The sequence below is a fragment of the Peromyscus californicus genome, unplaced genomic scaffold, assembly GCF_007827085.1.
Source record: "Peromyscus californicus insignis strain IS unplaced genomic scaffold, ASM782708v3 Scaffold_8__1_contigs__length_139910024, whole genome shotgun sequence".
NCBI lineage: Eukaryota > Metazoa > Chordata > Mammalia > Rodentia > Cricetidae > Peromyscus > Peromyscus californicus.
Genome location: NW_026294606.1, coordinates 47,138,582 through 47,151,538, shown reverse-complemented (window position 1 = coordinate 47,151,538; position 12,957 = coordinate 47,138,582). Strand labels below are relative to the sequence as shown.

At 41.4% G+C, this 12,957-nt stretch overlaps 1 protein-coding gene across 5 annotated transcripts in view; it reads left to right on the top strand.

Annotated features, from left to right (window-relative positions):
- Gli3 (GLI family zinc finger 3) overlaps positions 1-12,957 on the top strand; it is a 273,000-nt gene that overhangs the window by 174,216 nt on the left and 85,827 nt on the right. For 4 of the 5 annotated variants that reach the window (XM_052728011.1, XM_052728012.1, XM_052728013.1 and 1 more), the window contains 2 exons: positions 6,618-6,823; positions 9,896-10,045. In XM_052728011.1, coding sequence (XP_052583971.1) covers positions 6,618-6,823; positions 9,896-10,045 — 356 coding nt within the window. The remainder of the gene's footprint in view (positions 1-6,617; positions 6,824-9,895; positions 10,046-12,957) is intronic. The other variant, XM_052728015.1, reaches the window with a different exon arrangement.

The window sequence follows — 12,957 nt, the reverse complement described above, 5'->3', positions numbered from 1 at the left end:
TCAGTGGCCACTGTGTATAATTGAAATATGTCTCTGTGGACTTTATCACAGAACTGGAACTCAATGATTGATTGTCATACTTCTTATATGCTAATATATATTTGTGTAATATAAAATGCACAATGTATTAAAATACATTTTGTTTGTTTGTTTGTTTCGAGGCAGGGTCTCTCTATGTAGCCCTGGCTGTCCTGAAACTCACTGTTTTTAATATATTGTTTTAGCATCTTTTTGTTGTTGTTGTTGTTGTTGCTCTGATAAAATACCTTGAAATGGTTTGTTCTGGCTCACAGTTCAAGAGTACAGCCCATCATGGCAGGATAATCAATGAAGCAGCTGGCTATTTAGCATCCGGGAAGGGGGCGGGGTTATGTCTCTAACACTTTAGATTTTTTTTTTTTTTACATTCAATTACTTATTGTATTATTTTGTGTGTGTGTGTGAACACTCGTAAATGCAAGCATATGTTGTGGTGCACATTTGGAGGTGAAAGGACAAATGGTGCCAGTCACAGTAGGCGGGTCTTGCCTCCTCAATTAACACAATTAAGACGATTCCCTATAGGCGTGTTCAGAGACCTGTCTCCTAGATGATTCTATATTCTGTCTAGTTGACAGTTAACACTAACCATCATGTTAACTATGTTGCTGGATACACAGTACATTTTTTTAAGAGAGAAAGAAAAGTTCTATTACACATTGCAAAAATGGGGACTTTCGTATAGGGTATTGATACTCCATTTGTTTGAAAGTTAGACTTCTTAATGTTATAGTTTTGAGTGTAATATGCATCTGTGGTAATATTGCAAACTTATTTAGAGACCATTTTGTCACCTGTCATCTAAATGAGGCCTGCTGGCTTACCCCCAGCTTTCCCTTTCCCACCCCAGTTTTTAAAGTGTCAGAGGGCAGGCAAGATGACTAAGGTAGTAAAGGTGCATGGTACCAAAGGTGATAGCTGGAGTTCAGTACCCATCCCCGGAACCTATGTGGTGGGAGGAGAGAACCAACTCCTCCAAGTTGTCCTCTGACCTTCATATGTGTACCATGATGTATGCTTACATGTACATGTGTGTACTCATACAAAAGATAAAATATGTAATGAAATATGAAATTAAATCTAAAGGGTTAGATTTATTCAACCTTTTGTTATTGTTAAATGATTAAGTAGGCAGGAAGAACTATGAGCTCTCCATTATCACCTAAGGACTTAATTGAGCCAGTAGTGTGTTCTGTAAAAGCTTTTTCACTTAAAAAGAAGCACTGTACATCATAGTTGACTGGATGGACTTTAATTTTTCAACCTTGGAATTTTAATCTGTCAACAGAGATAATTGAAGTAACTTTTTCATCAAATTGGTCTTAGCAGTCATCTCTGGGCAGAATAAAGTCCATTTTCTCTATAAGCCTTCACACAGGTCCTATAATGTGGTACGTAAGTAGAGGGCATGTGTCAGTGTGTGTGATTTTCTTGGCTTCTCCATGCACAAGAAACGCCTCTGATTTTCCTTAGGAACAGCTTTCTCCACTCTCAAAAGTTCATATACACTGTCTTCTGCTGTCTACTTGGCACTTAGACCACTGACTTAAGAAGTCTGTCTTTGTTCAATAATAGTAAATATTGTATTATTTATTCTACTTTTAAAATCACCAAACTTTTTTTTGGACACTGGTGACACATACCTTTAATCCCAATACTCCAGAGGCAGAAGCAAGCAGATCTCTGTGAGTTTGAGGCCAGCCTGGTCTACAGAGCAGATTCCAGGACAGCCACGGCTATGCAGAGAAAACTCTGTCTTGGCGGGGAGGGGCATCACCAAACTTTTTATACATTTTGAAAAATATTGTATATCTGTACTTTTTTTTCTAAATTTAATTTATTGTGACTACTATGAGAAATTCAATATGTGAACTTAGCTGTCGTGGTTACCTATCTGTCCTCTCTGCCTGAATCCTGGTTAATGGTTCATGTTTCATGGTCTGTATATCCTAGATGCCTTCTGTTGGTGCTTTTGTGCTCTACTACCCATCTCTGATGACCAAGCATTCAAATATATGAGCTTTTATGGACCATCCTTATTCAAACCACCACATAGGGTCTGATGTGGAAGTCCACCTCAGAGTATGTAGAGAAATGGAGCAGTATGGAAGGTAGACCCACAGCCACTGCAATGCTTGGAAGCTGAATTATCATTTGGACATTGTTTATTGGCTGTAGAATGAAAGAGGTTTTATTGGCCGGTTTCAAAAATGAGCATCGAGTTTGCATGTGTGCCTTCTAGCTCTCACAGCAGCAGGGAGAAAGCTGCTGGTGTCCCAGTACACCCATCTCATGTGAGTCGGAGTGAGTTGTAGCCCCCATTCGGGTCCTTTCACCAAAGGCCCTCATTTCATTCGTGAGCTCATGATCTTAGCCCCTCATGTGGTTCTCTGACTTTACCAAGAGAGTCTTGGGAAATCCAAGGAGGCTCTTCAGGGATGAGGACAAAAGGACTCTTATTCAAGTTGCTGCGTTGGAGACTATAAATTGATGCTCATAGCAGCTATAAATGTAACTTCCAAAATTTGCAATTGTCCATGATACCTTCAGTAGTGATATGGATAAGTAAACTGTGGCTCATCTGATTAATAGAGTATTACATGATGCTGAAAAGAAATGAGTTTTTAAAGACAAACAGGATTATGTCATTTCCAAGAAGATGGATGGAATGGAAAATTATGTTCAAACAAGCAAAACTCAAAGACACATATTATTTATTTTCTGTCATGTGGAATCTAGATTTAAAAAAAAAGAAATTGAACTATTTGTGAATGGTGCACATGAGGATGTGGGATAAAAGAAGATAACAGCAAATGAATCTTACCTAGTTCATTTATATACACGTATAAACATCATAATGAAATCCATTACTGCACAGAGTGAACACACACAATAGGGAGGAAGGAAGGTTTTCATCAGCGAAAGAACATTTAAGGAAACAAGTGCTTATCACTAAGTGAAAGAAGCCGAGTGGAAGGCCCTGTGCTCTTTCTTAGAGGAGATTGACAATGCCAAGAATCTGCCTGTGTGTGGTTAGGGGACCAGAAGTGTGTACTGCAGCTTGATAGCTTGATTTTGCTGTGAATATGCATTTGCTCTGAGTCTCTCTCTCTCTCTCTCTCTCTCTCTCTCTCTCTCTCTCTCTCTCTCTCTCTCTCTCTCTCTCTCTCTCTCTCTCTCATTTGACCAGGCTGACCTCGAACTCAGAAATCACACACTTCAGGAGTGCAGAGATTAAAGGTTTAAAGGTGTGCACTAGCATACCTGGCTAGAATGTCTTTAAAACCCAAAACTCCCAGCATTTCAAGATCGGAAATTATGTAGCATTCCACATGTGCCAGTCCTGATATGTGTGCCTGTTTATATGTTGTAAGATATAATTTTACATGTTCAGATGTATAGATGCCCTTGTGTATTATGGATAAGCCTGTGTACCAGGCACAGTCATAAGACTTATATAAAGAACAAGATAGACAGCCCCCCACCCCACCCCGCTCCACCCCACCCCCGGGTAAGCCTGGGTACCAGGCACAGTCATAAGACTTATTTATATAAAGAACAAGATAGACAGCCCACTACCCAACCCCACCCCGCCCCACCCCACCCCCGTCAACAAAGCACAGTGAGGATGCAGACTGCCTCGATCATACAGCTGCCAGCTGTGGAGCTGCCTTCCCCATACCTTCCCTCTACTGGCTGACTGATGTCCATCTTCAGGATTCCTGATGAGTCCTCATTGAGTCACCATTGGGAAACACTTCCCTGTTCGTGCAGGAGAAGTGGATGGCTTGGATTTACCAGATGGCTTGTTTCCTGGGGGCAGTGAATGAGCAGCGTGCTTATTTTGCACTCTTCCCTGAAGCCTGTCCCCATCACCTTGTTTGTAAACAGTGATCCGTATCTCTGAGCGCATCTGTCTGCGACCCATTTGGCAGCTGGTTGAAGTCTACCAGCTTTATCTCCGACTCTTGGAGTCATACCCTTTCTGCTGTGCTGTTGCTTCTCACTAGTATATAAATGGCCTTGAGACCAGCACCTTTGCAGGGATGACATAGCTAAGTCTAGAGGCCTTCTGGGAAGCTCCTGTAGTTCTTCTTGCAGTCTTCCTGTGGCCGAAGCTCAGAAAGAGGCTGTGGAGTACCTGCCACTCCTTCACAGAATACAGTAAAGAAGAGCAACCTTGGAGCCTCCACTCACTTGCCTCACCCTGGGATGAGTGACTGCTCCAGCCCTTCCTCCATGGCTTCCATGTGTTTCTGAATATGTATTTGTCTTCATGGGCATGATTCTCCCAAGTGGAATTGGGGCTGATGAGGACAGGATATTAGAGTCAGAATAGGTTCTAGTCTTTGTCAAACTTGAAAGCAAAACAAAACAACAACAGAATAACCCACCAAGAAGGGCGACATGCCCCACCGGTTTGTATTTCATATTGGTCGATCTGCTGGGGATCACCACAGTGTTTCCAGGAGGTGTCTTCTTGTTAAGGACGCAGTGAAGTGGCTACTGTTGGTGTGTCTGCTGGTATCTTAGCGAAAACCCCATTGAGGGGTTTATGTTTGGTAAGGATTATTTTTGAGTCAAATTGGAAGGATTGGCCATTCTTTCTGGTAGAAGTGAATGTGAGCTTCCTGTGTACCAGGTAACATGTCTGAATGGAGCTCGATTTAACCAGTGACCCAAGGCCACATGGAGGTTAGAGGATGGTTTTCCAGAGACATGAGCAAACTCCTCTTGTAGTAGAGAGCTGAGGCAGACCGACAGCTTCTGCCAGTTTGTCAGGTGGAATAAAGGCCTTTAGTTTTTCAAATTGACGCATAAATAGTGTAGTACATAGCAGACAGTAGCTGTCCATGTATGCATGTTATATTTACGTGTGTGTGTGTGTGTGTGTGTGTGTGTGTGTGTGTGTGTGTGTAATTTTACACATTACTAAGTGCTAAGAAAACCCCATTCTCAGGAACTGTTTATTAGAGACTTCTTATCCTTTGTATATAAATTCAGGAAACTGGGTTTGCTTGTACTTCACCAGAGGTAGCATCTGAGTAACACCTACAAATGAGAGAATCCCTGTACTCCCAGCACCTTATTTCACCTTGTTATCTAGGAAGAGAATAGCAGATCTTTGCTTCGCGTGCCCAGTACAATTGCTGGAGCTGTTTCTGTTACGATCCTATTCTGACAGGATGACAGGGCCAGGGGTCTGGTGGCAATGTCTCCGCTTCTCCAGGGGGGAAGTGGCATTTCACTTTGTTTCATTTCACTCCTAAACATGTGCTCTCAGTGGCTCTGTCTCTACCAGAGCCTGTTCTTCTTCTGATCGTGGCCTGTGCAGATGGGGCACGTGGGGAGTGGTGCACACGTTTAACCTGTCATAGCCAGATCCCCGGATCATCCCCAGGAGGAACAGGCTATCAGGGAAGGAGCACAGTGGCACAAGGCTCTCCAGGCTTACCATTCTAGACATGGCTGTCCCTGGGGTTGCCAGGAGTGGCTGAATGTCTGTGTGTGATGAGGATGAAGTTACAGACAGGACTCTCTGAAATCAAATACATAGAGAGCATTGTAGAGTTTACCATTCAAAAAACCAAACCTTTTCCATTAGCTCATTACTTACCAGGGCCCGAGCTTGATGGAAACCCGATACTTTTCTAGGTTTCTAAGCCCAGAGATGCTGCTCACTTGTTGGTTCCTTGCTAAATGTAATTAATAAGGATCCATGTGAAAAATGAGCAGTAGCAGAATTCTAAGTACTGCCTCGTGGAAAAGAGAAGTTGCCTTTAAATAGTGGAAGTTGGTTTTCCTTAGCTGCAAGGCCTCTGGAAGCATGTGTGCAGGTATAGAGGCTGGCTTTGCATCTCTTACAGCATGGTCTTCCTTCTTATGGGCAGCTTTGCCATCTAAAGACTCAAACCAGATAAATTGTTTTGTTTAATAAGGAAGTACTGTAAAGTAAGAAATACATTTCAAATGGTGCCATTAATATTTGGATTAGTTGGAAAATAGAGTCATAGTTCAGTTGGCTGTTAAGAGGATTTTCTTCATGGGGGAAACTAGTGGCTGACTGTGTGTGTGTTGCACTGAGGATCAAACCCAGCTCCCCATACATTGTGATCAGGTGTTCTATCAATGAGCTAAAACCTTATCCACATTTTGAGACAGAGTCTCTTAGGCTGGGCTTGAACTAATAACTACTGTAGACCTTGAACTTATGACCTCAGCCTCTTGAGTTCTGGTATTACAGTTACCTACTACCACACCTAGCTAAGGCTTGCTTTTTTTAAAAAACAAACAAACAAACAAACAAACAAAAAACCAACCAAACAAAAACAACCCAACTATCTTCGGAGTGCTTTGAAATAGGTCAGAAATCAGTTTTTGTTCTCAGCTAATTTCATAGTATTCTTCTACCAGGATTATACCATCCTAATATAAAGGTAAGAATGCAAAAAAATTGGTTTATACCTGACAAATTTTCCCACGGCATGTTTTTCCACAGACTGTGGAGAACATATGTATGTTCCTTTACATATGGAGTTGCATATCTCATGCATATGTCTCTTTTTTTCTGTTTCCAGGCCTTCTGCCTTATCTAGTAGCCCGACATATCCAGACCTGCCCTTCATTAGAATCTCCCCACACCGTAACCCCACTGCGGCTTCGGAGTCCCCCTTCAGCCCCCCACACCCCTACATCAACCCATATATGGACTACATCCGCTCCTTGCACAGCAGCCCATCCCTCTCTATGATCTCAGCTGCCCGAGGGCTGAGCCCTACAGATGGTAAGTTTCAGACAATTCTTCCACAGATCCCCTGACACCCTTGCATTTTACCTGTGGCACTGTATAAAGCAGATCTAGTATATGGTAAGGTTTTCCACATGACAGGCACTGGGACAAAGTTCAAGTTTGAATTCCAGCTTACAACACTGCTTCCATGGGTGGTAATGTCCATATTTTATGTAAGGATAATAGTTTACAGAGAAATTAAGTAACTTGGAACTCAAAGCAAGGTCTGACTGACTCCCCTCCTTGTTGTTATGCCCTTCTCTTCTGCACTCCACACATTAGACAAGCCCTGCAAGTATCCCATGCTTGTGTGAATTCCCTGAGTGCTTTGCCCAGCTTCTACTGAATGTTGTGTTCTATATGTTGGAAAGACACGTTTATATAGATGTGTCCCTGAGAACAGAGCTTTACAAACTCTGCTATGCATATGCATCATCTGGGGATCCTGATCAGGGGGCTGGAGCAATGTGAAGTGAGAGACCTGAGTCTTTGTGCTTATAAAAGCTTCCAAGTGATGTTAATGTTGTTGGTCCATCGTGGGCCACATGGAAAGTATCAAGAGCTGGGGATGGGGGCGTGGGGTGGGGGGGCATATTATGTGTGCCTTCAGCCTTTGAGCATGCTAAGTAAAACTGAACAATGGACAAAGAGAAAGAGACTTTATTCCTGTAATTCCTGATGCTCATTTTAGGCTTAAAATGTAGGTTTCGTTCTTTGGTAATAATTTTTCACACAGGTTTGTGAAATTTGAGCTGGTTATTCATACCCTCCTGTCAAGTTATGACCCATTCCTTAAGACTTGGGGGGGGGGGATAGTCACTATATCTTCCCTGTGTATATGAACCTTTGCCTATATTGACACAGAATTGCATAAGCCCTGCTCATTGCTGATGGGGGCTATGCATGCTTCACTGCAGACTATAAGCCATTGCTGGTGGTTGCAGAGTAAAGAGATACCATGCAGTTCATTTCACCGAACTGTTTGCTGTGATTCCCTTGCCTCTCATTCTAACATGGAAACTACATTCTGAGGCCGTTAGTGCACAGTGGCACCATACAGGAAGTTTCTGAGGAATCATCCATTCTCATGTATTTCTAGGAATAGCCATCTTCCAGAAATAGTTACCACCCCATGTGTCTTCCTTTTAAGAATTCAGTATAGTGAATATTTTTGTAGGGTACCCAAGGGATATATTTTCTCATTTGAGCAATATTCACATTTTAAAAACCTGCCAAAAGTAAAACATGATTAATATTTTTGCTTGGAATTTGATTTTGTGATAAAGGAATGGAAGGTGGTAGAAATAACCCTAAGGAGAACAGATGAAGAGAGTGAGGAAGAAGCTCAAGGTGCAGTTGGCTTGTAGAAATTTGATTGGCCGAGGACATGGTACTTGTGGTTATTTTATGGAAATCATGCTCATTGTCCACATTTAATGAGTGCAAATAAAATATCTGTTGATTGATGGGTGGGTCTGTTTTCCCTTTCCTACCTCTTAATACTCCAATTAATAACTGTCTTAGTTACTCTTCTATTGGTATGAAGAGGCAAGATGAATTCATTGGGGCTTACAGTTCCATAGGGATAGAGTCTATGAACATCATGGCGGCAGGCAGGCATGATAATGGAGCAGTAGCTGAGAGCTTTATCTGCAAGTAGGAGGCAGAGAAAGAGCCAGTTAGCGATGGTGTGAACTTTTGAAACCTAAAAGCCCATCCCCAATGACACATGTCCTCTAAGAAGGCCATACCTCTTAATCCTTCCCAAGCAGTTCCACTAACTGGTGACCAGGTATTCAAACATGTATGCTTTTAGGGGTCATTCTCACTCAAACTACCACAATACCTAACCAAATAATTTCACTAATATTTTCCTTTTATAGTCTAATACTTTAAAGATTCCCATTTTTGCTATTTATCACGCATAAAAAGTATTGTATATGGATACAAATCTAAAACACCTATTGCCAGGATTCTTCTCCCTGTAGCTAGTCATTGTAAACCTTCACTGTTCAAATGCTATACCCTAAGCACTTTAAAACACTACTTTACTTTTGGCTCCCAGATACCTCATTTCTGGAAATCTAGAGGCCACCCTCAGAACTGCTACGATATCTTGCTGCTTTTGCAAGTAAATTGGCAGATGGAAACCAATTATTATCCTACTCATGTAAGGCTGACTCTTGCCAGTAAATTGTTCCAGATTGATAGGTACTTTCTTTTTGATTTTCTAGTGGGGGAAAAAAGGAAAAAGAGAGCTTTTAAATTCTGGAACATGAAATTGCAGCTTATCATTCAGTTGTGTGTCATTAATGCTGTGCTGCCCTTTTTTCTGTCTTGTAAACTCTGACTTCTCATGTTCGTGAGTGTTAACTCAGACACTCCTGGCAGGAGCCTAGGGAAGTATTTTAAGTATGTCTGGAAAGACATCACAGGTGTCTGAGTTGTCTACTGTTGTAAGAAGTATGAACGTATAGTAATTTTCTATTGACAACTATTTTCTTTGCAGAGGGAGGGAGTCAATCATGACCATCTACATACAGCCACCATTCTGGTACCAACAATGGGACAAGTTTGTGTATTTTCAACATCCCATAAATTACATTGTCTAGTTAACATCATTACTTTCTTGGCATAGACATGTCTGCTCTGTGATCCCCAAATGACAAAAGTTGCATGAATGACATATTTCTCAGAATGTGTCCCGTCTTAAAAGATACATGGCTATATATAGAGACACACACATATATATATATAGATAGATAGATAGATAGATAGATACATATATATATATATATGTATCTATCTATATATATAAAATTTTGAATTCATGTTCATTTCTTTAAATAAAGAACAAAAAGTATTTTACTATTTTTTAATTCCTCTGTTCTTGCTTTCAAATAAAGGCATACACCAGGGAATGCATCTTAGAACAGCTTTATTGCATGGTGCCGTAAAAGAGTTGTGTTTGGAGGATAAATGGCAAGTGAACTTGGGATGCTTCAAAAAAAAAAAGGTGGCTCTCTGTCCTTCTTGTAACTGTCACCATCCTGCTTCCTCTTGCAGCCCCCCATGCTGGAGTCAGCCCTGCAGAGTACTATCACCAGATGGCCCTGCTAGCGGGCCAGCGTAGCCCCTATGCAGACATCCTTCCCTCAGCTGCCACTGCCGCCGGTGCAGGGGCCATCCACATGGAGTACATTCATGCCATGGACAGTAAGTAACAAGGCTGGTTGATGGAGTCCTGGGAGAGTAACAAATGCCAGCTAGGTAATGGAGAGAAGGCTGCAAAGGTTAGGTGATGGGTTACATTTTCAGATCCCCAGAGGGGGCCAGCCTGAGATGACCTGTTGCTTCCCGGTGAACTAAGATATGCATAGAATTGTAGTTTGGTAGCTAGACCAGAAATGTAACTGCTCAGCAGATTATCCTGCTCTGTTTCTTGTGATATGAAAATAAAGGTACAGATTTGATACCTGGATAGACTTTGCATGGCCACTCTATGGTATCGTGGAATTTATCCTTTAGAAATTAAGCATTTAAAGAAAAAAATCAAGAAACCGTAAGACATGATTTATTTCCATTCACATATCGTTATATTTAAAAACTGCGTTTCATGAAGACCCTTTGCAGCTGCTAAGAACATGGAAGGTTCATAATAGTTACACAAAGCGGGGAAAAAAAAGAAACCCAGAAACATTTCCAAATTCTAGTACATGGCAATGAAGGGAACAAGGATCATGTGATGTGTGTGTCTCTTGAGGGGTGCCCAGAGGCACATTAGGATCCCTTTGGGTCACAATGGGCCTTTAATGGCTTTTTAGAGCACCTCAGAGCTCTCATCTCTGACAAGGACCTGCTCAGTGGATGTCCTTTTGCAGAGTTTTGAAGAATGAAGCTAAAGCCCCCCCACAGGGAAGCCTGGTTTTTCTATCAGTGATGCTTAACCCTTTCGCTTCCAGCTAGAACCTATCTCGAGTCATCCTTGTCGGGGGTGCTTTTATGAACCTAAGCTTCAGAGTTTGGAAAGAGGATGGTTGGTTCACATAGGAATAAAAATTGACAGTCTGAGTCTACTCATCACCCAGGACCATGTTGGTGTACCCCAAAGGAGTATGGCCTGGTGCTGGCCTCTTATCACACAGCTTGTTACCACACACAAAGTAAAAGAACTGTGTTGCACTCTCTGTGGGGTTGTGTTGTTAGGCTCAGTAGCATAAAGAGCTTAACTTTCAGATTCATCATAACCACATTTCAATTAGTGATTGTTGGCTGGGTGGGGGGAGCAGTTCACTGTTATTATGCAAATTAGTTATTTGAAAATCTGCAAATAAAGAATTAAAATAAGAGAGACTCCTTGGAAGGTCAGCCTGCATTACTTTCCCTGTTTGATAAGAATATGTTTAGTCAGGCAGCAGTGGTTTTTTTTTTTTTATATATAAATAAAGGATGAAGCTACCCTTTTACTTTGTAAAAACTAATTAAAGGAATTTTAATTTGCCAGAGTATATGGTAAATTGACTGTCATTAAGTAGGAATTTAGATATCCTATCATTCATCACATGAAAAGAAAGCTCCTCTTTCTTTGTCAGAAATTTTTATTAGAATGGAGAAACAAAAACAATTAACAGAAACTAGGTTGGCACTCCCTGTGCTGGAGCGGTAAGAAGCCAGCCTCTGTGCCTGGGCTTATAGCTCAGTGATAGCTTTTTCACGTAGCATGTATAAGGCTTTGGGTTCAGTTCCTACCTCTGCGAAATATAAATAGGGCTCTGGTTTCAGTGGCTAAAGCACATGGTATAATTCGTGAGGGGTGATTTTTAACATGGAAGCTAGAATATTTAGCTTAATAGACTAATCAGGTGTGTTCATAGCTCTAAGAGTTGAAGAACCTTGAGCCTGTAATTCCTGTAAGGAGCATCCTAGGGATGAGCAGAAGGCAAGAACCACTGAAGTCCATGCTATCCATCTGAGCAGAAAAGGACTTAAACCAGTGCTGTTCTCAGAGAGGGGAACAGTGAGGACATTTTATAGCCAGGCCTTTTGTGACCTGAAGAGTTTGATGGAAAGGTTTTGCCAGGCCTCTGGACCCTGGCTTTGAACAATATATGGTAGATATAAGGCTTTTTATATTTCATGGTATCAGATCACATTATCTCTTGTATCACTGCTTGTCAGTGAGGGCTCCATTTAGAAGGCTGGGGTCAGTCCCGAGCATCCCCACCAAAAACAGAGATTGTGGCAGGGATGAAGAATGTCTAGCTTATCTTCTTCCTTCTAACTCTGAGTCCTAAGGAAAATAGTTTTTGTGAAAGGTTATGTAAAAGCTGACAATAAATCTGGTCTGTCATTCAAATTGTCTGGAAAAGACAGGTATTTCTCCATTAAAACCTTAGATGATGAAATTAGCGTATTGCAGTGAGTCAGTGTGAAATTTGTTATGTTCAAGGCAGAGGGCATAATAAAAACGAGATGTTCCTTAGATACTAGAAGCATATACAGAGCTGGGTTTACTATTCTGTACTTAAATGCCCTAAGTCAGCTGGTAATGAAGCTGTTCTAAATGACTGAACCTATTTTCAATGTGACTCAAAGAAAGAATTGAGAAGGCACCATCCTTGTCATTCAGAGTGTTAGAACAGCGTTACATATGGATGTTACTACTACTTAGTGTCTGGTGGTGAGGTTTAACTGTAAAGCCTTTCACAGTCATCTATTTCCTTTCATTAAATTATCTCAGAGCATGGTGGATTGTTATCTTGTATGTGGCCTATCTCTGAGGTCTCTTGTGGTGATGCAAACTTTTAGTTTAGCAAGGGGAATTGTCAGTTCAAGGCTGGTGGGAACCCCCCAACATATATCACAGGCACGCACGTATACCTTGTGGGGGCGGGGCGGGGGGCAGGGCAGGAAGACAGAGACTATTCCATCTGTGTTGAAGAAAATATTCCCATTGAATTTTCTGGAGGTCAATTGACTTGTCATTTTTTTCTTTAAAGATTTATCTACTACTTTAATTTTCCGAGTAAGGCCAAATTGCCATGCCCATGCTGTGAAACATAAAATCTTCTTTTTGTATTTAAAATTATTTGTCATTGATTTGCTTCTCACCTGGCAGGATTACCTTC